The sequence below is a fragment of the Tachyglossus aculeatus genome, chromosome 5, assembly GCF_015852505.1.
Source record: "Tachyglossus aculeatus isolate mTacAcu1 chromosome 5, mTacAcu1.pri, whole genome shotgun sequence".
NCBI classification, from domain to species: domain Eukaryota; kingdom Metazoa; phylum Chordata; class Mammalia; order Monotremata; family Tachyglossidae; genus Tachyglossus; species Tachyglossus aculeatus.
In genome coordinates, this window is record NC_052070.1 from 100,333,897 (window position 1) to 100,361,572 (window position 27,676).

Consider the following 27,676-nt stretch of genomic DNA (forward strand, 5'->3'; position numbering starts at 1 on the left):
GGAACTGGGCCCCAGGCTTACTGAATCCTGGCTCCATCACTTGTCAGCTGAATGACTTTGGACAAGTCACTTAACTTCTCTGTGCCTCAGTTACCTCATCTGTAAAATGGGGATTAAGACTGTGAGCCCCAAGTGGGACAACCTAATAACTTTGTATCTATCCCAGTGCTTAGAACAGTGCTTGGCACGTAGTAAGCGCTTAACAAATACCAACATTATCATTATTATTTTTTTATTATTATTATTTCTGAATCCCAGACCATTGCTCTTGCCTAAGAGAGAAGAGAGGTACAAACCACCCAGAAAGTCTAATTTAAATCTCTCTCTCAGATTCTTCTCTCTTTCTCTCCCTCTCCCTATCCATCATTTAAGGCTTAATAGAGCACTGTCCCTTGTTTCATCCTCTTTGGGTAAGCAACTACAAAAATTCTGCTCTATATTCCCTTGGTCTTTTGGGGGGCAGCAGAGGGGTAAATGGGGAGGGATGCCCTCAGGCTGCACCCTTACCCTCTGCCGTAATTGAGAAAGAGTGGACAGGAGTGGGAGTCTTGGTTCCTGGGATGGATTTGGAGCAGGCGGCCCAGTGCATTCTGGGATTGAGCCAAACACATGCTTAAGGACAGCCCCCAAAAAGTCTCTTGGCATCTGGCTCTCCAGATGATATGTAACCTTACAGGACCAAGAACTCAATTCAGAGACCGAGCACTCCACAGAGACTCTGTGTAGGTGTGCGTGTGTGTATGTGTGTGTTTTGTATGTGTTGGTGTGCATGTGTGTATTTGCCCTTTCAGCAAGCAGCAATAACTCAAAAAACACCATGACAAATGGCTCCTGCCATCACCAATTTCAATTTTAAAGGCTCTAAAAATGTGCTGTGTGCTACTTTGGGAAATAGAGTCAGGCCTCATTGAGCTGGTGAAGGGTGAGCTATCAGAAAGTTAAAGAAACACTTGGGTTTTGCTCTTTGTAGCTCCCTTAATTAAGCCATCGAGGGTATGAGCTGGCAGGGAGGAGGCACGGCTCCTGAGAGGAAAGGAGGAAATGCTTGAGAGGATGCCCTCCCCCAACCTACGACCAGCTAGGATCAACTAAGGACCAGAATTTCCCCCACCTGGGTCCCCCAAAGGCCAATTAGTCCCCAGGTAAGCAGAATGGTCTAAGGGATAGAGCAAGGGCCTGGAACTCAGAAGGACTTGGGTTCTAATTCCAGCCCCGCCACTTGTCTGCTGTGTGACCTTGGGCAAATCACTTCACTTCTCTGTGCCTCAGTTACCTCATTTGTAAAATAGGGATTAAGGCTGTGAGCCCTATGTGGTACAGGGACTGTGTCCAACCTGATTAACCTGTATCTACTCCAGTGCATAGTACAGTGCCTGGCACATAATAAGCACTTAACAAAAACCATAGAAAAATATAAAAATAGCCTAATGGAAAGAGCGCAGGCCTAGAAGTTCAGAGGACCTAGGTTCTAATCCTGGCTCTGCCACTTTCTTACTGCGTGACCTTGGGCAAGTCACTTAATATCTCTGTGCTCAGTTTCCTCAATTGTAAAATGAAGATTCAATTCCCCTTCTCGCTCTTACTTAGACTGTGAGCCCTACGTGGGACTGAGACTGTGTCTGATCTAATTAACTTGAACCTACCCTAGCCCTTAGAACAATGTTTGGCATGTAGTAGGTGCTTAACAAATACCATTAAAAGACAAAAAAAAAGGTGTAAATTCTGCTGAGATGTTGTGGACACCACGAGTGTTGTCATGGTGGAGAGGAGTTTCACCTGGAAGGGGAAGACTGGAGCAGTCCTGCTCAGGATTTTCTGAGCCAAGTCCCGGAGCCTCTAGGCCTTGCTCCCCTAACACGCCCCGCCCTTCTGTTTGGCATCCCCATCCTTGGTCAGTCAAATCTTGATCTCCTCTTTCCTGGCCCTACAAATTCTTTTGTGTCCCAGAATCAACCAGCAGGATCTAGTGAAAGGGGCGGGGGTCTGGCAATCAGAGGGCATGGGTTCTAGTCCCAGCTCTGTCACTGGACTACTGTCTGAGCTGGAGCAGGCTGTTGAGCCTCTCTGGGCCTTGGCTCCCTCATTTCTAAAACGGGCCTGGGAGTCAGAAGGACCTGGGTTCTAATCCTGACTCTGCCAATTGCTTGCTGTGTGACCATGGGCAGGTCAATTCAGGTCAGAGAAGCAGCGTGGCTCAGTGGAAAGAGCATGGGCTTTGGAGTCAGAGGTCATGGGTTCAAATCCCGGCTCCACCACTTGTCAGCTGTGTGACTTTGGGCAAGTCACTTAACTTCTCTGTGCCCCAGTTACCTCATCTGTAAAATGGGGATTAAGACTGTGAGCCCCCCGTGGGACAACCTGATCACCTTGTAACCTCCCCAGCGCTTAGAACAGTGCTTTGCACATAGTAAGCACTTAATAAATGCCATTATCATTATTGTTATTATTGTATCCTCCCCAGCACTTAGAGCAGTGCTTTGCACATAATAAGTGCTTAACAAATGCCATCATCATTATTATTATTATAATTCACTTCTCTGTGTCTCAGTTCCCCTCACATGTAAAATGGGGATTAAGACTGTGAGCCCTGTGTGGGACAGGGACTGTATCCAACCCGATTATCTTGTATCTACCCCAGCACTTAGTACAGTGCCTGGCACAGAGTACTCACTTAGCAAACACCATAAAAAGGGATAACATTGCAAGGACTTAAGTTTAGGGTTGCGAGAGCACTTCAAAAAAGGAACATTCTAAGGAAATTCAAGATACTGAGGCACAGCATGGGCTAATTGAAAGGGCATGGGCCTGGGAGTGAGAGGACATGAGTGAGAGGACATCCCAGAACTGCTAGTTGCCTGCTGTGTAACTCTGGGTAAGTCACTTAGCTTCTCTGTGCCTCAGCTTCCTCAACAGTCAAATCTGGATTCAATACCTTTTCTCCCTCCTCCTTAGACTGTGAGACCCATGTGAGACAGAGACTGCATCTGAACTGATTAACTTGCATTTATCCCAGGGCTTAGAAAAGTGCTCAGTGCATATTAAGGGTTTATTAAATGTAATAACAATAATCACCTCCACCACTGTCTATTTGAGGAGCCCACATGCCTGTGCCAAGTCCTCTCATCTCTAATCTGCACCGCCGCCCGGCCCGCCCGGCAAGCCCCCTTTCCCTACTATAGGTAGCCCCGATACCTCTGTGTTCGACAGCTGGAACCAGGGCTGCTTCCCGTAGGTGAAGATCTCCCAGAGGATGACCCCAAAGCTCCAGACGTCGCTCTCTGTGGTGAACTTCCGGTACATGATGCTCTCGGGTGGCATCCAGCGGATGGGCAACATGGTGTGACCGCCCACCTGTGGGAAGACAGACAGAGACCCCCCACTGGGTCATCATGGGACCGGAGTGACCCAGTCTCTGCTCATCTCACTTCCAGCCTTCATCTTCTTCTCAGCTGAGAAGCAGCATGGCCTAGTGGAAAGAGCCCTGGGCTGGGCAACAGAGGATGTGGGTTTCAAACCCAGATCTGCCGCTTGTCCACCATGTGACCCAGGGCAAGTCACTTCACTTCTCTGGGCCTCAATTCTTTCATCTGTAAAATGGGAGTTAAGACTGTGAGTCCTATGTGGGACAGGGACTGTATCCAACCGATTGTTTCGTATCTACCCCGTTTCTTAGCCCAATGCCTGATACATAGTAAGCGCTTAATAATAATAATATTTATTAAGCGCTATGTGCAAAGTACTGTTCTAAGTGCTGGGGAGGTTACAAGGTGATCAGGTTGTCCCACAGAGGGCTCACAGTCTTAATCCCCATTTTACAGATGAGGTAACTGAGGCCCAGAGAAGTTAAGTGACTTGCCCAAAGTCACAAAGCTGACAGTTGGCAGAGCCGGGATTCCAACTCATGACCTCTGACTCCAAAGCCCATGCTCTTTCCACCGAGCCACGCTGCTTAACTAATACCATTAAAAAAAAAATCCACACCCTTCCCACACCCTAATCTAAGGCATGATCCTGGTGGGTTTTCATGCCCATCCATCAGTCAGTGAATAAATGGGATTTATTGAGTACTTACTAAGTGCAATGCACTGGTAGAGTAATCAATCAGTCAATCAATGTTATTTATTGAACACTTACTGTGCGCAGAGCACTGGACTAAGAGCTTGGGGGAGTTGACCAGTGCTTGGCACATAGTAAATGCTTAAAAAATAACATAATTATTATCATTATTACATTATAACAGATTTTGTAGACATGTTCTCTGCACACAACGCACTTATACTCTGGGGCAGGGGTTGATAGACATCAATACATATGAATAAATTATGGATATGTGCAAAGATAAGGCGGGGCTGAGATAGGGGTGAATGAAGGGGGAAAATCCAAGTGCAAGGTAACGTAGAAGGGAAGGCAAGAAGAGAAATGAGGTCTTAGTTGGGGAAAGCCTCTTGGAAGAGATGTGCCTTAAAGGAGGCTTTAAAGGTGGGGAAAGTGATCATCTGTTAGATAGTGATCATCTGTCGCAGAACACGAGCAAGGAAGGGGTCAGCAGTGCATTAGATGAAATCGAGGTGGAATGAGTATGTTGTTGTAAGAGGAATGAAATGAATGTAATGGCTTGTATTAGGAAATCTGCAAGATGAGATAGCCAAGATGATTGAGTGATATGAAAAGGGAGGGCGTTCCATCCCAGAGGCAGGATGCGGCTGAGAGGTCTGGGGTGAGACAGACGAGATCAAGGAACAGTGAGTAGGTTGGCGTTAGACGAGCCAGCTGTGCTGGCAGGGTAGTAATAGCAGAACAGTGAGGTAAGGTATGAGGGAGCAAGGTGATTGAGTGTTTTAAAGCAGGTGGTAAAGAGTTTCTGTTTGATGAGGGGGTCGATGGGCCATCACTGGAGGTTCTTGAGGAGTAGGGAAACATGGAAGGAAAGTTTTTTTGAAAACTGATCTAGACAGCAGAGTGAAGCATGGACTGCAGTGGGGACAGACAGGAGGCAGGAAGGTCAGCAAGGAGGCTGATGTGGTAATCAAGGCAGGATAGGATAAGCCCTTGGGCTAACATGGTAGTATTTTGGATGAAGTAGAAAGGGTAGATTTTAGCAGTGTTGTGAAAGCTGAACCAACAGGATTTATAGACAGACTGAATATGTGGGCTGACTGAGAGAGGTGAATCAAGGTTAAGGCCAAGGTTGCAGGTTTGTGAGGCAGGAAGGATGGTGGCTCTCTCTACAGCAACGGAAAAGTCAGGGGGAGGGCAGGGTTTGGGTGAGAAGATGAGGAGCTCTGTTTTGGTCATGGTAAGTTTGGGATGTCAGTGGTACATCCAAGTAGAGATTTCCTGAAGGCAGGAGGAAATGTGAGACTGCAGAGAGGGAGAGAGAGCGAGGCTGGAGATGGAGATTTGGGATTCAACTGAATAGAGATGGTAGTTAAAGCCATGAGAGTGAATGAGTACTCCAAGGGAGTGGGTGTGGATGGCAAATAGAAGGGGACCAAGAATTGAACCCTCCCACAGTTAGGGAGTGGGAACCCACAAAAAAGACTGAGAATGAGCAGCCAGAGATAGGGAGGAAAACCAGGAGAGGACAATGTCATGGAAGCCTAGGTTGGATAATGTTTCTAGGAGACGGAGGTGGTCCACAGTGTCAGCGGCAGCTGAGCGGTCAAGGAGAATTAGGTTGGAGTAGAGGCCACCAGATTTGGCAAGAAGGAGATCATTTATGACCCTTGAGAGGGAGGTTTCTGAGTGAAGGGGGTAACAGAAGAAGGTACCTGTTCCCTGGCCTCAAGGAGCCTGCAATCAAATGGGGGAGACAGGCATGCAAAAGTCACTTGCAGATAGTGGGAGCAAGTATTTCAGGGGCTATTTCAGCCTGAAATAGCCAAATGAATAGTTGAATACACAGTTAAATATGCATTTACACAGAAGTGCTGAAGATGGGAATAAAATACGTAATTGTGGGTACTGTTGGGATGATGCAACTTGGGAGGCTGTGAATTTATTGGAGAAGGCTTCCTGGAAGAGGTAGAATTTAAAAAGGGCAGGGAAGATCAGAAGAGGTGCGGGCTGGCAGATTTGGGATGGAGATCTATTCCAGGCAAGGAGAACAGAGGGAGGGAGGAGTCAGAGAGATAAAATTGACTGTGGGGAATACCAGGTGGGCTTGTGAAGAACAAAGAGGGCAAGCTGGGGGCAGAGGGAGGGTGAGGGGAGATGATATGTAAGATGGAGAGCCTTGAAGACAATTTTAACAACTTTTTACTTCAAATAGAGGGCAGTGGGTCACCATTGAAGGTTTCTGAGAAGTTGAGAAATGTGTAACGAGCAACGCTCAAGGAGGATGATCCAGGCAGCAGTCTGGAGAAAAGACTGAAGGGGAGAGAACCTGGAGGCCAGGAAATCAGTGAAGAAGTTTTTTACCATGAAATGACAAGTGCTTGAACTTGGGTGGTAGTTATTTGTCAGGAAAGGAAGTGGAGGATCTTGGAAATTTGTAGGAAGAAGAGACAGGGTGCAGAAGTTGATTTAAATATGAGACCCAGAAGGCAGTGAGGAGCAGAGGATAATATATCAAGGTTGTGGGTTTCTGGGATGGGAAAGATGGTAGTGTCACTGACTGAGAGGAAAGTTAGGAGGAAGAGGGTTTTTTTAGGAGAAAAATGTTGTTGGGTTTGAAATAAAAAAGGGACATTAAGGGGTAGATGTCCTGAGGCAATTAAATAATGAATTCAATAGATAACAAATAAAGATGTTCAAATGAGTACTAAAATGAATAACTGGACAGGTAGTTAGGGCATTAGTTAGGAAATGCCTCTAGATTCATTTATGGAGCACTTTGAAGATGTAGGCCTGGAGATTCTGTATTAAGTGAGAAGAAATGGGGGAGCCATTGCAGGTTTTCAAGGAAAGAGATAATTTTTTAAAATGGTATTTGTTAACCGCTATGTGCCAGGCACTCTCCTAAGAGCTGGGGTAGACATAAGCACATCAGGTTGGACATGTGGCTCAGAGTCTTAATCCCCATTTTACAGATGAATTAACTGAGGCACAGAGAAGTGAAGTGACTTGCCCAGGGTCACACAACAGACAAGTGGCAGAGCTGGGACTAGAAGCCAGGTCCTTCTTACTCCTAGGCCCATGTTCTATCCACTGGGCCACATTACTTCTCTTTTTGATGTGTTTGTGTGTTTCAACTTTTTTTTTGGAAAGGTTGACATGACGGTGGGTCACCCAATTTGGGGGTCTAGAGAAAACTGGGGGTTGTTAAGCAGGTGATGGGCTGGTAAAGTACATTCATTACCATAATTGCTAGGGAAAGCTGCCTGATGATATGCAACAAGGACTCCCAGAGTGCCAGTGCCACCCATTCCTTCACTCATTTATTCAATCAAATTTATTAAACACTTACTAGGTGCAGAGCACTGTACTGAGTGCTTGGGAAAGTACAATACAACAATAAGACCCTGCCCTTGGATTTTCACCCTTTAATCACTCCACCTTCTGCCCCACAGCATTTACTTAATGTATTTATTTCTCTTGATGTCTGTCTCCCCTTCTAAGCTTGCTGTGGGCAGGGAACATGTCTACCAACTCTGTTATAATAACAGTAATAATTTGGGTATTTGTTTAAGTGCTTACTATGTGCAAAGCACTGTTCTAAGCACTGGGGAGGATACAAAGAGATCAGGTTGTCCCATGTGGGGCTCACAATCTTAATCCCCATTTTACAGGTGAGGTAACTGAGGTCCAGAGAAGTTAAGTGACTTGCCCAAAGTCACACAGCTGACAATTGACGGAGCTGGGATTTTAACCCATGACCTCTGACTCCCAAGCCCGTGCTCTTTCCACTGAGCCACGTTGCTTCTCATATTGTACTCTCCCAAGCACATAGTGCAGTGCTCTGCACACTTTAAACACTGTAAATATGACTGAATGATTGATGGACATCTCCATAATTTATCGTAACTTCTGTCACCCCCCAACTGTTAACTCCTTGTGGACAGGAAACATGCCTACCATCTCTGTTATATTGTGCTCTCCCAAGCACTGAGTACAGAGCTCTGCACATAGTAAGTACTCAATAAATATGATTGATTGATTGATGAACATCTCCATAATTTATTATATTGTCTATCACCCCCTCAAGACTGAAAGCTCCCTGTGGGCAGGAAACATGCCTACCAATTCTGTTATGGTTTACTCTCCCAAGTGTTTAGAACAGTGCTCTCTAAATAGTAAGCACTCAATAATAATAGTGAAAATGGCATTTAAGTGCTTACTATGTACAAAGCACTGTTCTAAGCGCTGGGGGAATGCAAGGTGATTAGGTTGTCCCATTGTCCCATGTGGGGCTCACACTCTTAATCCCTATTCTATAGATGAGGTAACTGAGATCCAGAGAAGTTAAGTGACTTGCCCAGAATCACACAGCTGACAGCTGACAAGTGGTGGAGCAGGGATTAGAACCCATTACCTCTGACTCCCAAGCCCGTGGGAGTCACTGAGCCATGCTGCTTCTCTACTAGTATTACTAATTACTATTAGTAACAGTAATCAATCAATGCTGTTGACTGACATTGATTTAGCCCCCTACAACAGCCCAGCTGAGGTTCCCAGTGGGTGGCTCAGATCCTGCCTTGCCCTTAATAATAAAAATAATAATAATGATGATGATGGCATTTATTAAGCGCTTACTATGTGCAAAGCACTGTTCTAAGTGCTGTTCTAAGCCCTTAAAACCATAATTCCCACCTGTGGCACAGAGAGAGAGCAAATGAATTGGCCATTTGACTGTGGGCAGGGAACATGTCTGCTAATTCTGTTGTATTCTCACAAGTGCTTAGTACAGTGCTCTGTACATAGTAAGCACTCAGTAAATATTGCTGATTGATTGAATGACCATCAGCTGCTGAACATAGGCTGTGAGCTAGTAAAGAATATTTTATATTGTTATATTGTTATACTCCCAAGCAGTTAGTATAGTGCTCTCCATACAGTAGGCACTCAATAAATACGATTGACTGACTGACTGAATGGAGGCTGTGTTGGGGCACTCCGAAGCAAAACTTCCTAAATCCTCTCCCCTCTCGCCATTCAGAGCAGGTTTGCTTGCTTCCAAAACTCACCAGTGGAACTATGCTACTTTTCCTATCTCTCCTCCACCAGAGATAATGTCCTGAATCACTCCATCATGCCTTTCAATGAACTCACTCTGCCTTACTTGGGGCCAACTAGAGAAGCAGAGTGGCTCAGTGGAAAGGGCCCTGGCTTGGGAGTCAAAGGTCATGGGTTCTAATCCTGGCTCAGACGGGATCAGTCAGCTGTGTGACTTTGGGCAAGTCACTTAACTTCTCTGTGCCTCAGTTACCTCATCCGTAAAATGGGGATGGAGATTGTGAGACCCACGTGGGACAATCTGATCACCTTGTATCCTCCCCAGTGCTTAGAACAGTGTTTTGCACATAATGCTTAACAAATGCCATCATTATTATTATAATTATTATTATTATCATCCCAAGCCCCCAAGTTCAAGGGAAACGTCATCCTATTTATTAAGTGCTTACTACGGCAGAGCACTGTACTAAATGCTTGGGAAAGTACAATACAACAATACAGTGACATTCCCTGCCCACAATGAGCTCACAGTCTAGGGGGTGTTTGGAGGGGGAAAGAGACAAACATCAATACAAATGAATAAAATTACAGATATATACGTAATTTGTTTAAAGGTATTTGTTAAGCACTTACTATGTGCCAAGCACTGTTCTAAGCACTGTGGTAGATACAAATTCATTAGATTGGACAAAGTCCCTGTCCCTCACAGGGCTCTCAGGCTAAGTTAGGATGGCAAGAAAACAACTGGTCTTGGATTGTTTACACTGTGAGCTCCTCAAGGACAGAGACCACACCTACGTCTTCTCCCAGGGAAACTACCAAGCACCACCCAACATAATAATGATGATGATGACCGTGCTTGTTAAGTACTTATTGTTCTAAGTGCTGAGGTAGATAAGTTAATCACCTTGAGCACAGACCTGGTCTGAGATGGGACTCACAGTTTAAGTAAGCAGGTAAATAGGTATTGAATCCCCCTTTGGCAAATGAGGAAACTGAGGCATAGAGAAGTCACTTAACTTACAAATCAATCGATGAACCCATTCACTCACTTATTCATTGTCTTTCATCTCTGGATCAACCCCAGCACTAAACATAATGCTAGGCTTACAGCTAGCATTTATTAAATGTCGTGATGATGATTTTTCTCTCCTCTTGCTGTTATCAGTTCTAAGTTTTCCCCTCTGCTGCCACGCCAACGTAAACAATTAGTGTTTATGCTCTTGGAGATCAGCCACAACTTCTTTCAAGTTCATTAGTTCAGTACACTGTGCCAGCCACTTAGTACAGTGTTCTCCACACAGTAAGCACTCAGTAAATATCACTGATTGTTTATTATACTCTAGACTGCAAATTCCTCGTGGGTAGGGAGCGTATCAACCAACTCATATTATTGTACTCTCCCAAACGCTTAATACAGTGCTCTGCACACACTAAGCACTCGAAAAATATAATTGACTGATTGTTCAATACTCCTCCAAGTACTTCATACAGTTAGCGCTCTGCCTACAGTAAGTGCTTAAAGAATACCAATAGTACTACTCTGTACCCAGTAAGGACTCAATAATAACATGTGTCAAGCATTGTATTAATAATAATAATAATAATGACATTTATTAAGCGCTTACTAGGTGCAAAGCACTGTTCTAAGCGCTGAATTTTATTAAGCACTGGGACATAGCAGATCAGACACTGTCCCTGTGCCAGCTGGGCTCACAGTCTATAGGAGAGGAAGAGCAGGTATTGAATCCCCATTATACATCCGAGGAAATTTAGAATCCCAGAGGCACAGAGAAATTAAGTGACTTGCCCAAGGTCACAGACCAGGCAGGTGATAAAGCTGGGATTAGAACCCAGGTCTCCTGAATCCCAGGTCCGTGCTTTTTCCACTAGGACACGCTGCTTCTCCTCTGATACAGCGAAAACTTAATTAATCTCAGCAAAGGTACAGAATGAATGCACAAAGGAAAGACTATTTATCGCCTTGGGTCATGGGTTTTGGCAACTAATGCCAAAGGTGTTGATTTAAAGGAAACTCTGTAGAATGGAGCAGGGGGAGGCTCCAGGCCCCAGATTTCCTACAAATCCCTTAGAAGACTCTGAAAATACAATGAGTCTAAGAGCTGAGAGCCTCCCCAGGCTGAAGCTAGAGGATAAAAGGCGTATTGTAATTCTGCCCTAACCTTTTTTTTTTCCTGCAAGTGAATGTCAGTCCGCAGATCGGCTCCTACCTAACCCCCTGAAGCCCTCTCCCTCCTCCTTCACAATGTCTCCCTTTGTTTTGCGGCTTCCTAAGTGTTGCCCAACTGTTGGGGTGCATTCCTTAGCTCTGGTTCCAAAGCCCATCCTGTCTCTCAAAGCCCCAGGAAATGCTTGGGGAAGGGAAGGGAAGACAACATGTTTGAAGATGATTTGGTTTCTAAATCACATCAGCTCATAGCCTTCAGGCCACTCTGAAACCCTGCAGGATCTGGAAGGAGAAGTAATCCCAAGGCATAAACACAACATTTTCCTTCTTCTCCAGCAATAGTGTGCCTCCCTGACTAATAATAATAATAACAATAATAGTATTTGCTAAGCACTCTCAATGTGCTTTCAAGAAGCAGCGTGGCTCAGTGGAAAGAGCACGGGCTTTGGAGTCAGTGGTCATGGGTTCAAATCCAGTCTCCGCCAATTGTCAGCTGCGTGACTTTGGGCAAGTCACTTAACTTCTCTGTGCCTCAGTTACCTCATCTGTAAAATGGGGATTAAGATTGTGAGCACCCCGTGGGACAACCTCATCACCTTGTAACCTCCTCAGTGCTTAGAACAGTGCTTTGCACATAGTAAGTGCTTAATAAATGCCATTATTATTATTATTATCATTATTATTATTATGTGCCAAGCACTTTAATAAGCCCCAGAGTAGATACAAGGCAATCAGGTTGAACAAAGTCCATTTCCCTCATGGGGCTCACAGTTTAAGGGGGAGGGGAAACAGATGAGGAAACTGAGGCACTGAGAAGTGTCTTTCCCACACCAGGGCTCATGGTCTTAGGGGCAGGGAGAACAGGTATTCAATCTCCATTTTGCATATGAAGGAACTGAGGCACAGAGAAGTTAAGTGATTTGCCTAAAGTAACACAGCAGACAAGTGGTGGAGCCTGGATTAGAACCCAGGTCTTTCTGATTCCCAGGCCCATGCTCTTTGTACTAGACCACATTGCATTCTCATTCATTCATTCATTCATTCATTCATTCATTCATTCAACCATATTTATTGAGCGATTACTGTGTGCAGAGCACTATACTAAGCACTTGGAAAGTACAGTTTGACAACAGAGACAGTCCCTACCCAACAATGGGCTCACAGTTCTCCAAGATTGGTGACAGGAAGATGGAATTCAGATGCAGAATCCATGCTGAATCCAAGTGACCAACCACGAGGAACTTTCTGAACACATTTTTTTTAAAAAAGGTATTAATTAAGCACTTACTATAATGATAATAATTATGGTACGTTTAAGTGCTTACTGTGTGACAAACACTGTTCTAAGCTCTGGGGTTGATACAGGTTAATCAGGTTGGACACAGTCCTTATCCCACATGGGGCTCACCCCATTTTACAGTTGAGGGAACTGAGGCCCAGAGAAGTTAACTGACTTGCTCAGGTTCACGTGGCAGACATGTGGTGTGTCAGGCACTGTACTAAGCACTGGTAGATACAAGAGGCTCACAGTCTTAATCCCCATTTTACAGATGAGGTAACTGAGGCCCAGAGAAGTGAAGCGACTTGCCCAAGGTCACACGGCAGACAAGTGGCAGAGCTGGGATTAGAACGCAGGCCCAGACCCATGCTCCTTTCCCATGGTGTGGAAAGTTATGGGTGATTGGTCAGTAGGATTTACTGAACATCAATTGATTGATTGATTGTTTCATTCATGCATTCAATTGCATTTATTGAGCGCTTACTGTGTGCAGAGCACTGTACTAAGCATTTGGAAAGTACAATTCGGCAACAAATAGAGATAATCCCTACCCGGCAACTGGCTCACAGTCTAGAAGGGGGGAGACAGACAACAAAACAAAACAAAGCAAGTGAATAGGTATCACTAGCAAAAATATAAATAACTAGAATTATAGATATATACACATCATTAATAAAATAAATAGAATAATAAATATGTACATATATGCATATTGATTATTGATTCCACAGCCCTGAACCAAATCCTTAGGAGAATATAAAAGAGGTAGAATATCATCAATCATATTTATTGAGCGCTTACTATGTGCAGAGCACTGTACTAAGCGCTTGGGAAGTACAAATTGGCAACATATAGAGACAGTCCCTACCCAACAGTGGGCTCACAGTCTAAAAGAATATGAGATCTCTGCCCTCATGGGTGTTGAATGCACCTTTGTGTCTTTTCAGACACATCATAATTTACAGAGAGGAGGAAGTACTTAAATGATAACACATGTAAATTGAAAAGTACAAAGTGCTCTCTAAAGTTGTGAGTCACTCAGAGAACAGACACATTCCCTGTCCACAAGAAGCTTACCATCTAGAGGAGGAGACAGACACTAATATAAATTACAGAAACGACATAAGTGCTGTGGGGCTGGAATAGGGAATGATGAAAGGGAGCAAGTCTAGATAACACAGAAGAGAATGAGAGAAGAGAAAAGGAGGGCTTAGTCGGGGAAGGCCTCTTGGAGTGAATGTGTAAGGACAATTGATGTTTGTCTACTTGTTTTGTTTTGGTTTTGTCTTGTTTTTGCTGTTGTTGTTAGTTTTTTTTGTTTTGTTTTGTTGTCTGTCTCCCCCCTTCTAGACTGTAAGCCGGTTGTTGGGTAGGGATTGTCTCTATTTTTGCCTAATTGTACTTTCCAAGCTTTTAGTACAGTGCTCTGCACACAGTAAGTGCTGAATAAATATGATCCAATGAATGAATAAGGACTGGGGTGGTGTGAAAGTACTGAGATGATGAAGATGATGATGATGATGGCATTTGTTAAGCACTTACTCTGTGCCAGGCACTGTAGTAAGTGCAGGGGTGGATAATACTAATAGTTATGGTATTTATTAAGTGCTTACTATGTGCCAAGCAGTGGTCTGAGCACCGGAGTAGATTAAATGTAAGCAGGTTTTCCCACCTGGGGCTCACAGATGAGTGGAGGAGCAACCAAAGTGGAGGATACAAGCAAATCGGGTTGGACACAGTCCCTGTCCCCTGTGGGGCTCACAGTCTCAATCTCCATTTTACAAATGAAAGAACTGAGGCACAGAGAAGTGAAGTGACTTGTCCAAAGTCACACAGCAAACAAGTGGGAGAGCCGGATTTAGAACCCATGAACTTCTGACTCCCAGGCTGACTCTGACTCTAGCCACTATGATATACTGCTTCCTGATGAGATGGTAACTGGGAGGATCTGGAGAGAAGAAAAACTAATCCAGGAGAGTCTTCTGGAGGAAGTGTGGTTTCAGAAGGGCTCTAAAGATGGGGAAAGCCAAGATCTGGCAGATTTCATTCATTCAGTCACATTTATTGAGCACTTACTGTGTGCAGGGCACTGTACTAAGTGCAGAAAGAAGTACCAGGACAGCAGAGGGATGCGATCCAGGAGTCAGAGTGGGGAAAGTGGAGAAAACAAGGCATAATGACAGTGTGATTCTGGGAGGGACAATGAATGTGAGCTGGGGTGTAGTAGATGAATTGGGTAGTTGGGTAAGAAGGAGAGAACTGACGGATTGCCTTAAAGCCAATAATCTAGGGTTTCTGTTTGACGTGGAGATGAATGTGGAGCGAACAGAGGAGAGATTTAAAAAGGTGAAGTTTTAGGAAGAAAATCATGGCTGCAAACTCCAGGATGGGCTGAAGAGGGGACAAGCTGAAGGTAGGGAGACCAGAGAGGAGATTCATACAGTAGTCTAGGCGTGATACTGTTTCCACAGGTCCGGGAGGTCACTGGACACATGTCATGCCAGCTGCAGAATAATCATAATCTTAATAATCATAACAATTATAATAATAATGGTATTTGTTAAGTGCTTACAGTATGCCAAGCACTGTACTAAGCAGTGGGGTAGACACAAGCTAATCAGGTCCCTCATGGGAATCACATTGTAAGATATTGAATCTTACTGAAACACAGATATTGAATCTCCATTAAGCAGAGGAAATGAGGCATAGAGAAGATATGTGACTTGTACAAGGTCTCACATAGCATATTAGTGGCAGAGTCACGTTTAGAACCCAGGTTCTCTGACTCTTAGACCCATGTTTTATTGCTTCCCTTGATACCCCCACTGAGCCCGCAACAGCCAGGGCAGACAATTGATCACCTCTTAAACTACTCGAGAAGCGGCAGGGCCTAGTAGCTAGGGTACAGGATTCAGAAGTACCTGGGTTCTAATCCCAGCTCTACCACTCGTCTGCCGTGTGACTTTGGGCAAGTCACAACTTCTCTGTGCCTCAGTTACCTCATCTGGAAAATGAGAATTAGGATAATGAGACACATGTAGGACATGAATTATATCCAACCTGATTAGCTTGTATCTACCTTAGTGCTTAATGCAGTGCCTGGCACATAGTAAGCACCTACCAAATACCATTTAAAACAAACCCCAAAAAACACTTAAGGAGAAGTGTCCTGCATACTAGCATCAAAACAAAGTTGTCTCAAGGAAAATGGTCCTGCAGAATAGTAATAATAACAAGAATAATGATAATTGTGGCATTTGTTAAGCGCTTCCTATGTGCTAGACACTGTACTAAGAGCTGGAGTAGATGAACTAAAGGTGAGGGCCCAATCCTGTTTACATCATCCAGAGAGGAATTTCCTTTTAGAAGAGATTTCTGTATGTTCTGCATAGTATCAGCAAAAGAAAGGAGGAACTAAGGCTGTAGATTGTAAGCTTGTCATGGGCATGTCTACCAACCCTGTTATATTTTACTCTCCCAATGGCTTAGTCCAGTGCTCTGCACACAGTAAGTGCACAATAAACATGACTGATTGATTGACTGAGGAGTCTGGGAAGCACTTGGGAGTTTGGATTTCTTTGGTAATAAGAGGCACAAGGTTTCTCTGCAAAGGTTTGTATCAAACAGTAATAATAGTATTTGTTCAGTGCTTACTATGTGCCAGGCACTTTACTAAGTGCTGGGGTAGATACTAGCAAATCAAGTTGGATCCAGTCCCTCTCCCATGTGGAGCTCACAGTCTCAATCCCCATTTTACAGATGAGGTAACTGAGGCCCAGAGAAATGAAATGACTTGCTCAAGTCACAAAGCAGACAAGTGGCAGAGCGAGCATTAGAACTCATGACTTTCTGACTCTCAGGCCCGGATTCTACCCACTGGCAATCAGGTTGGATGCAGCTCCTATTCCACATGGAGATCATGGTCTAACGAGGAGGGGATAGGATTCAATCCCCATTATAAGAATGAAGACTCTGAGCCACAGACAAATGAAGTGACTTTCCCAAGATCACTTAGTAGACATGCCCTCCCTCCTCATCCATGCCCTATCTCCTCATATAGGACAGATAATTGCTCTCCTCCACTTCAAAGCCTTACTGAAGGCACATCTCCCCCAATAAATTTTTCCTGACTAAGCCCTCCTCTCCTCTTCTCCCACTCCATTCTGCACCACTCTTACTTGCTTCTTCACTCAATCTCCCTCTCATCCCCACAGCACACATGTGTATATCTGTATATCTGTAATTTATTTATTTATTTATATTAATGTCTGTCTCTTCCTCTAGACTGTGAGCTTGTTGTGGGCAGTAATATGCCCATTTATTGCTATATTGCACTCTCCCAAGTGCTTAGTACGATGCTTTGCATTGCATGATGTGCACACAGTAAGCGTTCAGTAAATAGGACTGAATGAATGAGTGAAGTGGTGGAGCAGGGATTAGAACCCTCATCCTCTAAACTCCCAGGTGCATGCTTTTTCCACTAGGCCACACGGCTTCCCCTTGGACAGGACACTCCTCTTGGCCCCTTTCTCACAGTCAGTTTGGGCGAAGACTCAAGATTTTCAGTCTGACATCTGAGAGGTCCCTCTTCCCAATCTCCAAGGGGCTTCCATGTTCCTTTGGGAAGGTGGTCTCCACCCAACAATCTGCCTCCTGGAAAGACCGAGCCACCCTCTCTGTTTCAAAAAGAAACTAAAGCCCAGAGAGAGAGGGCCTGCGACAACACGGACCAAAGTGGGGAGACCCCTTCTGCCCTCTCTGGTTCAGCATCTGTATTCATTCCCTGGTGGACCTTTTGGGGGATCATTTAGTGTAGCCTAGGGGGAAGAACATGAGGCTGAGAGTCAGGACACCAGGCTTCTGATCCCAGTTCAATCAATCAAAGGAATTTTCTGAGCACTTATTCATTCATTCATTTATTCAATCATATTTATTGAGCACTTACTGTATGCATAGCACTGTACTAAGCGCTTGGGAAGTACAAGTCGGCAACATATAGAGATGGTCCCTACCCAACAAAGGGCTCACAGTCTAGAAGGGGGAGACAGACAACAAAACAAAACATGTAGACAGGTGTCAAAATCATCAGAACAAACAGAATTAAAGCCATATGCACATCATTAACAAAATAAATAGAACAGTAAATATGTACAAGTAAAATAGAGTAATAGATCTGTACAAATATATATACAAGTGCTGCGGGGAGGGGAAGGAGGTAGGGCGGGGGGGATGGAGAGGAGGAGAGGGAAAAGGGTCTCAGTCTGGGAAGGCCTCTTGGAGGATGTGAGCTCTCAGTAGGGCTTTGAAGGGAGGAAGAGAGCTAACTTGGCGGATGTGTGGAGGGAGGGCATTCCAGGACAGGGGGAGGACGTGGGTCGGGGATCGACGGCAGGACAGGCGAGAACGAGGTACAATGAGGAGGTTAGCGGCAGAGGAGAGGAGGGTGTGGGCTGGGCTGTAGAAGGAGAGAATGGAGGTGAGGTAGGAGGGGGCGAGGTGATGGAGAGCCTTGAAGCTGAGAGTGAGGAGTTTTTACTTGATTAGTAGTTTGACAGGCAGCCACTGGACATTTGAGGTTCCCTGCTATCCCTTCCTTTTAGATTGTGCATTTAAGCAATCATATTTATTGAGCGCTTACTGTGAACAGAGCCCTGTACTAAGCGCTTGGCAGAGTACAATATAACAGAGTTGGTAGACATATTCCCTGTCTACAGCAAGTTGATGGTTCAGAGCTCCATGTAGGATGGGAGTGGAGCTGATCTGATTATCTTGTGTTTACCCCAGAATTTAACATAGGGCATGGCACAGAGTAAGCACTTAGTAAATACCACAACCAACAAATGAGGCCCTGAGCATTTGGGTGGTTGAATGCTGAAGGAGAATTCTCATCCAAGAGAGGCTAGCCATGACATCATTACCCTTTCTGTCTCAGACGGAGCTCATAAAATCAGCACCAGGCTGGGTGTGGGAGGGCCAGCCGTGGGTGGGAAGGGGGGATCCATCTTCTACCTCCTTTCCCAAGCTGCTCTGAGCCCTAGCTCCTGGCCCACAATGCAACCCCAGCTATTTCAGCCTCCGCCTGCCGCCCACCGCCCTCCTGCCTGGAAGGCCCACATGATTTAGACAAGCCATTTGTTACTTATAATCTAGATGGCAGATAATCAGTTCCACTGTCCCGGCATTAATCATCATAAGATTCAAAATTCATTAGGCTTGATTGTTTGGAAATCTATTCCCCACTAATGTCAGTTTCTCAGAGAAGACTGTCTCTTTGGAGAGGGAGGGGTGGGCTTAGGAGGATCCTGAGGGAGAAAAAGAGAGAAAGAGAGGGGAGAGAGAGGGAGGAGAGACAAAGAGAGGGACAAAGAAAGAGAGGGAGTTTGGAGTTGCCTAATTCTAGTCCCTTTTTCTCCCCTTGTCAGTGCCTCTAAGGGACACTAAATTTGCTAGAAAACTCTCTGATCATCTTGAGATGGCACCTGTCAAACAATCTGTAGCATTTATTGAGCTATTACTGTGTGCAGAGTAATAATAATAATAATGATGGTATTTGTTAAGTGCTTATTGTGTGCCAAGAACTGTTCTAAGCACTGGGGTAGATTCAAGGTAATCGGGTTGTCCCACATGGGGCTTACAGTCTTAATCTCCATTTTACAGATGAGGTAACTGAGGCGCAGAGAAATTAAGTCGCTTGCACAAAGTCACACAGCTGATAAGAGGTGGAGCCAGGATTAGAACCCACAACCTCTGACTCCCAAGCCCGTGCTCTTTCCACTAAGCCATGCTGCTTCTCACTGAGCATTTACTATGAGTAGAGCACTGTACTAAGCACTTGGGAGAGAACACAGCAATAGAACTGGTAGACACAATCCCTGCCCTTAAGGAGCTCTCAATCTAATCTGGGAGGAGACAGGCATTCCATAGAAAGCAAATCTTGTTTTCATTCCCTCAGCCTGAATGCCAGACCCAGGCTCCTTGTCTTCATCATGTCCCTGAATTAACCAGATTAACCTCTGAATGCCTGGGCGCCCACCAGAATTGAAAAGGCAGGCTTCTCCACTAGAACAGGGGATGGTGCTGGGGGGTGGGGGGTGGGAGAGAAGCAGGGGGCATGGGGAGGAGGGACCGAGATTAAGAGCCAAGACATGACTCTGGAATGTCTTCCTTCATGCAGATGGAGAGATCACCCAGACCTCTCAGCGGCTTTCCAGCGGCCAATTTCAGCTCTCCAATTAGTCTCTATCTCTCGCCTAATAAAATTATGCTTCTGGTTTCAATCTGCAAAGAAACTGAAAGGAAAAACTGAAACAAGCCCAGAGGTGGGTGGTGGCAGTCTAAGCCAGGAAGAGATAAGGGCCCAATTCATCCTTGCCATCTCACCTTCCTTCACTACCCAAATCTTTGGGTGGACCGCCATCCCCTCCCTCATGTCTGTCTGTCTGTCTGTCTGTCTGTCTGTCTGTCTGTCTGTCCATCTCTCTCTCTCTCTCTCTCCATTTTCGGTGCTCCTGGAGCTGAAGGGAACGTGGATATTTGGGCTCTCAGAATGCATCAGCTCCAGCTGGCTGGTCTGCTTAACCAGAAGCATTGGGCAGGATGTGACTCCAGACATCTTCTCTCCATTAGGGTTAGCCAGGAGCGGCAGGGAGGAAGGATGCAAGAGGGCAAAGAAGTCCGCCGATGATCAATGGGATGGATGTCACCTGCAGTTTGGGGGTGGCAGGGGGCGGGGGGGCAGCAGAAACAGGGACATAATATCCTCCTACCAGATAATACTCTGGGAGGTCAAGATCCTTTCAGACAAATGGATTTTTCCAGATAACATTTAGTTGATGGTTTTTCATAACGGGCTCAGACAGGGAAGGAAAACACAGGGAAATACATCTCAGGCCAAGTGACATAAATCCTACAGGTCAGGACTAAGCTGCTCGAAGGAGCCAAGGAAGCAGGTCGGAGTCACTTGCCCTGTCGGGAACCTACCACAAGACTACAAACCTTTAAAATTCCATCCTCTTCCCTCTCTTTTTTCTCTAAACACAAATTAAGATAGTGCAGACATTCAGTTTGCCCTGAATCTCAATGTCATGTTGGCACAAAACTTTGCTAAACAGCTCTATGAAGCACCAGGCAATGTGCAGCCTAGACTGTAAGCTTGCATTGGCAGGGAACGTGTCTACCAACTATATTGTATGTACTCTCCCAAGCACTTGGTATAGTGCTCTGCACACAGTGAGCACTCAATAAATACGATGAATTGATTTATTGATTGGTAGCAGAATACAGTGATAACGCATCCTTTCTTGCCCATGGGATCCTTGGCTATGCATAAAGATTACTTCATGCAGTCCAGCTGATCACCTTGGTCTTTTTCAGATGAAGCAAGAAGGAGGCTTCCCCAGAAGCAGTGGAGAAGCACCATGGCTCAGTGGAAAGAGCACAAGCTTGGGAGTCAGGAGGACCTTAGTTCTAATTCTTGCTCCACCATGTGTCTGTTGAGTGGCCTTGGACAAGTCACTTAACTTATCTATGCCTGAGTTATCGCTTCTGTAAAATGGGAATTGAGGCTGTGAACCCCACGTGAGACATGGACTGTATCCAACCTATTAGCTTGTACCGACCACGATGTTAAGTGCTTCACAAATACTAGTTTTTTTAAAAAGCCCCTACTCACATCACTCACATGCCCATAATCTACATATACCCAGGCTATTGTTGACTTGTTAAAATTGCTACCTTCTCAGGAAACCATCTAATCCCCAGTGCTGTCTCCCCCAGGTACATAGTAGCCCTTGAGAAGTAGGGCTTAAAGAGCAAGACAATATCATTTTTTTATGATGTTTGTTCAGTCCTACTCTATGCCAGGTATTGTAGTTACCACTGGGATACAAGTTAATATAATAATGGCATTTATTAAGCACTTACTATGTGCAAAGCACTGTTCTAAGCGCTGATCAGGATGGACACAGTCTGTATCCAACTTGGGACTCCCAGTCTTAAACCCCATTTTACAGATGAGGTAACTGAGGTCCAGAGAAGTTAAGTGACTTTCCCAAGGTCACATAGCAGACAAGTGGATTAGAACCCAAGTCCTTCTGACTCCCGGGGTCCATACTCTATCCACTAGGCCACTCTGTTTCTTGACCTATGCTGCTCTGTAGAGTGGATGTGGAACATGGAAGGTGCTGGATTCCATCTAGAAGGGTGGAAGCTGTTGGAAGTGCCAGGACAACAGGATTGGGAATAGTTTCCCTTCCTGTTTGGCCCAGTTTCCAGTTCCTGTCCAGGAAGAACAGAGCCCCTTCAAGATCTCCTACTGCAGTCTTTCAATCAGGAAGATCATCTGGACACCCTCTGTTGAGGCTGTCAGAGACAAATTCTCCAGCTTCTCCCTCCGACCCAGAGCGAAGATGAAGCACTGGCTCAAATGGAACTGGTCCAGGTTCTGAGACCCAGGAAGATGACAACAACAACAATAATAATAATAATGGTACTTGTTAAGCACTCACTATGGGCCAAGTACTGTTTAAATGCTGGAGTAGATACAAGTTAATCAGGTTGGACACAGGGCTCACACTCATCCCCATTTTACAATTGTCGTAACTGAGGCAGAGAGAAGGTTAGCAACTTGCCCAAGGTCACAGAGCAAACTAGTGGCAGAGCTGGGATTAGAACCCAGTTCCCTGCTCTATCCACTAAAACACAAACCTGGGCCTTTCCCCTGTCCAGAGCTGGAGTGGGCGGGGGGCTAGGGGGTGTCAATCAGTCAATCAATGGTATTTATTGAGCCCTTACAGTGGTCAGAGCTCTGATGTTTGGGAAAGTGCAATACAACAGAATTGGTAGCCAGGGACCTTAGAATCTACAGGAGAGAAAGTCGTTAAATAGATTAGGGATGGTTATTGTGTTAATTGTTTGGTTTTGGGTTTTTTTTGTTGTATTTGTTAAGCACTTACAATGTACCAGGCTCTGAGGTTGATACAAGCAAATCAGGTTGGACACAATTCATATTCCACAAGGGGCTCAGGGTCTTAATCCTCATTTTATAGATAAAGTAACTGAGCACAAAGAGGTTAAGTGACTTGCCCATGGTCACGCAGCAGAAAAGTGGTGGAACTGGGATTAGAACCCAGGTCCTTCTGACTCCTAGGATCGTGGTCTTTCCACTAGGCCACGTAAACACTTCCTTTATGTCAAGCACTATACCAAGTACTGAGATAGGAACAAAATAACCCGATAGAACACAGTCCCTGTCTCACATGGGGGTCACAGTCTAAGTAGGAAGGGGAACAGGTATTGAATTCCCCATTTTACAGATGAAGAAACTGAGATACGGAGAAGTTAACTGACTTGCCTCAGGTCACACAGCAGACGAGTGGTGGAGCTGGGGTTCTAACTCCCAGGCCCACACTCTTTCCATTAGTGATAGGGTTCCCTAGAAAGTTCACAAAAGCTTTCCTAGGTGAATCCCCTGCCGCAGTCAGACTACAAGGACTCTGGGTTCCAAAAAGTTAGATTAAAAATGTTTCTTCTTCAATCCAGACTCTCCATCATTGTTGCACTGAAAGTCCGAAGTTGCTTCTGCTTACCAGAGAAAGAAAATTCCAACGGACCTAAGAGTTCAGGGACCAATTACCATTTAAACTGCCAGAGCTTTAATCTCCAGGTAAAGCTCCAGTTGAGAAGGTAACAATAACACCCAGCTAATTTTCCACAGCACTGCATGGTGGGTTCTATACACTTTCAAGGTCGCTGGGTAATTAGGGTCAGCCCATAGTGGGGATTCCCAGTGAGCTTCCTCCAAAGGGCACTGTTCCCAGCTTCATTACTTTTCCTGCCTTCTGCTCATCAAGAAAGGTCAGGGAGGCTGAAGGAAGAGGAGGGGTTTGGTACAGTGAGCAGTGGAGAGTCCAAAAACTTTGAGATTCAAGTTAGAAGGAAGAAGGGAGAATCATTAGTGGGGCCTAGTGGAAAGAGGATTCAGGCCCAGGATTCAGGACTCTGAATCCATTGTGTGTCAGTTTCTGGCTGGGTGACCTTGGGAGAGTCACCTGATTTCTCTGTGCCTTAGTTTCCTCATCTGCAAAATGGGGATTCAATACCTTTAGAGTAAACCCCTTGAGGGACAGGGGTTGTGCCTGATCTGATTACATTGTATGTACCCCAGTGCTTGGCTCCTGGTGTTTTTGGTTTTTTGTTTGTTTGTTTTAATGGCTTTTGTTAAGCAGTTCCTATGTGCCAGGCATTGTACTAAGGCAGGAGGGTAGATACAAGATAATCAGGTCTCACATGGGACCACAGTCTAAGTAGGAAAGAGAACAGGATTTGAAGCTCCCTTCTGAGTTATCTCCCTTCTGGGTCATCTCTAAACTTGGATCTGTGACTTTGGGGCATTTGATATTCACCCGTCCCTCAACCCCACATCACTTATGTAGCTATCTTTAAATTATATATTATGAATCACTTATTTTTGTTAATGTCGGTCTCCCCCTCAAGACTATAAGCTCATTATGGGTAGGGAACATATCTGCAACTCTGTTGTACTCTTCCAAAATCTTAGTACAGGGGTCTGCACACAATTAGCAATCAATAAATGTGATTGATTGACCGATTGAATCCTCATTTTTCAGAGGAGGGAACTGAGGCACAGAGAAGCAGAGTGACTTGCCCAAGGTCACACGAGAGACAGGTCCTCTGATTCCCAGGCCTGTGCTCTTTCCATTAGGTCATGCGGCTCCTCATGTGCATTTCCAGAAGTGCACATGTTCTGAGAGGACTCTGGGGCTTGTGATCTTGCCCATCCCTGCCCAAGCCTCCGGATGCCCAGGCACCAGGATTAGATCTGGCACCTGTTTGGGTGATTGTATGCCAGCTCAGACAGTTCTGAAGGCACGAGTTGGCCAGAGCTGAAATCTCTCAGTCTGTTTTGAATGGAGGAGCAGAACCTTCCTATCCCTTCTGTCTCTTCCAGCCTGCAGTTCCCAGTTTCCCTTTGCATAACCAGCCGGAATGGAGCCGGAATCCAGTGGGGCCCACCTAATCCCATAGGAGAAAAGGAAAAAGCAGTGTGGCCTAGTAGAGCCTGAGCCTTGGAGTCAGAGGACCCAGCTCCGCCACTTGACCGTTGTGTGAACATGGGCAAGTCATTTCACTTCTCTGTGCCTCAGTTCCCTCATCTATACAGGGGGGATTAAGATGGATCCCCATGTGGGGACATGGACTTTGTCCAATCTGATTATCTACCCCTGCACTTAGTGCAGTGTGCAGTGCTTGGCACATGGTAAATGCTTGACAAATACCCTTAGTGGAAAGAGCACGGGCTTGGGAGTCAGAGGTCATGGGTTCTAATCCCAACGCCACCACTTGTCTGCTGTGTGACCTTAGGCAAGCTGCTTCATTTCTCTGTGCCTCAGTTACCTCATCTGTAAAATGGGGATTGAAACTGTGAGCCCCATGTGGGACAGGGATTGTTTCCCACCCGATTTGCTTGTATCCACCCCAGTGTTTACTACACTGCCTGGCTCATAGTAGGTGCTTAACAGATACCATTATTATTATCACTACTATGATGATTAATAATAATAATAATAATGGTCTGTGTTCAAGCACTTTCTATGTGACAAACACTGTTCTAAGTGCTGGGGTAGATACAAATCAATCAGGTCAAACACAGTTTTGCCTGACTCTGCCCCACTGATGCCCCACAGTCTGCTATGCGACTCTGGCCAATCACTTCATCTTTCTGTTTCCTTTAGTACTATTTTCCTTTACCTTTACTCGCGGAGTTGCAGGGAGAATTAATGAAAGGTGAGTGATTTAGTCAATCAGTGGTATTTATTGAGCACTTGCTAAGTGCTTGGGAGAGCATGGCTTAGTGGAAAGAGCCTGGGCTTGGGAGTCAGAGATCGTGGGTCTAATCCTGGCTTTGCCACTTGTCCGCTGTGTGACTTTGGGTAAGTCACTTAATTTCTCTGTGCCTCAGTTACCGCATCTGTAAAATAGGGATTAAGACTGAGCCCCATGTGGGACAACCTGAATAACTTGTATCTACACCAGCGCTTAGAACAGTACTAAGCGCTTAACAAATACCATCATTATTATTACAACAGAATTAACAGACATGTTCCCTGCCCATGAGCTTACATTCTAGAGATGGAAACGATTTACACTCCTTGGAAGAAATTCCATAGAAATCTTCGGTATCAAGATCAATCTCAACCCGAAGTCTAACCAAGCTGCCTCATTGGGAATCTGCATTGCCCCTCAGCCCCGCCTCATCAAATCACTCCCAACATCTATTCTCCCCTGCCTGCCTCCATCCTGATGGGAAGGACAGAAGGAATGTGCCCTAATGGATACATCAGGGGCCTTGGAGTGAGAAGGACCTGGGTTCTAATCCCCGTTACATCACTTGTCTGCTGTGTGGCCTTAGGCAGGTCATTAACTTCACTGGGCCTCAGTTACCTCATCTCTAAAATGAGGATTAAAACTGTGAGCCCCATGTCAGACAAGGACTGTGTCCAACCTGATTACCTGGAATCTACCTCAGTGCTTAGTACAGTGCCTGGCACATAGTAAGCGCTTGACAAGTACCACAAAGAAAAGAAAAGGAGCGGCAGCAGCGGGCCACCTCCACAAAATGTTGCGTGCTGGGAAGGCCACGACTTTAGTGGTCACTGTGGCTGTGATAGTTCGACTCAAAGCAGCAAGAAGCCTGAAACCCTGCCCTCTTAACCACTGCATATTCAAATGGTATTGTTATACTTATCCCTTTTAAATTTTTTTAATTTTATTTTTAAATATTAAATTTTTAAAAATATATAGTTCAGTAGGACCCCCACAGACACCATCCATCAAGGGGACCACCAGGATGAAAAAGGGGTATTTGCTCTAGATGGCAGGAACCAGGGTCATAGTGAAACAGGGTGATGGTCAGAGCTCATTTTTAAGCCCAGCATGCCCTCCACCCCCTCCCATGGCCAGCCAAGCCAGACCGCAGCACCCAGCTGCCATGCAGCCCCTACCTCACACCACCCAGCCATCGCTGAGGGCTCACGTGGCCATTTATCCTCCATGCCTGATGGGAGCTGGCCATGGGCACCACCCGCCCTCGCTGCTCCGGAGTTCAGGCCTCGTGGGGACCAAGCCCCAGGAGGCCATGACGGTGGGGGCTGGGCCCGGATGGATCAGTCGTGCCCCCAGGGCAGCGTGGGTGGCACCGGGCTGATGGGCGGCCCCTGGCTCCCCCATGCCCACCGGAAGTGAAATCCACTCACTGTTGAAGCCGCCGGTGTTGCTAGCCTCTGCCTCTGCCATGCTGTGCTGAACTGGCCCTTCTGCCATGGCCCTTCCTGACAGTGAATGGTGGAAGAGAACAGGGCGGAGGGAAAGAGAAGAGAAGGGGATTGGGAGGAGGAGGAGTGAGGCATGGCGAGGATGAAAGAAGGGGAGAGAAGGGAGAGGGTGGGTCTTTAACTGAACCGGCCATCTCCCCCTGGCCACGGCAGACGTCAGGTTTCATCATGCGTCTACAGGGTGCAGAGCCCTTCCAATAAATGCAGAAGATGTGCTCTCTGCTTGCCAAAATACCCAGCAAATAACACACACCCACCCTCATGCACACACGCCCACATGCACACAATGACAGGCTCGAGACCTCCGTGATTGCTGGCCGTTAAGCTGGACGTCCAAGCATCTCAACTCATCCAGAAACAGCCACCTTTCCAGAGGGAAAGATTTGAGCTTAGGCTGGCAGGCAAAGTCAGAATGCTCACTGGAAGCTTCCATCCCTTCTGCCTTCTTCCCTCATCAGGCAGACCAGTGGTCACCGCATGCTTCTGCCATTTTCACCATGAGCTCAATCATGGAGAGGGAGGGAGGGACTCTGAGCTAGTTTGCTCCAGGGAAAGGAAATCCAGTTTATTACACATGCTGGCACTTCCAAGGGACCACCTTCACCACCTAAATATCCTCCACCCATACTAAAGGATAGACCGTTGCAACAACAGCATCAACAAATCAGTTGAATTAGACAAGGCTGAGAACTACCCGCCTTTGAGGAGGTCTGAGACAATGGAATGGTAGAATGCAGGAAACAG

At 45.7% G+C, this 27,676-nt stretch overlaps 1 protein-coding gene across 2 annotated transcripts in view; it reads right to left on the reverse strand.

Moving 5' to 3' along the window:
* NTRK3 (neurotrophic receptor tyrosine kinase 3) overlaps positions 1-27,676 on the reverse strand; it is a 375,014-nt gene that overhangs the window by 1,410 nt on the left and 345,928 nt on the right. Inside the window, exons 16-17 of one of the 2 annotated variants that reach the window (XM_038746595.1) lie at positions 26,855-26,929; positions 3,193-3,351 (exon numbers count right to left, since the gene is read on the reverse strand). In XM_038746595.1, the coding sequence (XP_038602523.1) occupies positions 3,193-3,351; positions 26,855-26,929 (234 nt within the window). The remainder of the gene's footprint in view (positions 1-3,192; positions 3,352-26,854; positions 26,930-27,676) is intronic. The other variant, XM_038746593.1, reaches the window with a different exon arrangement.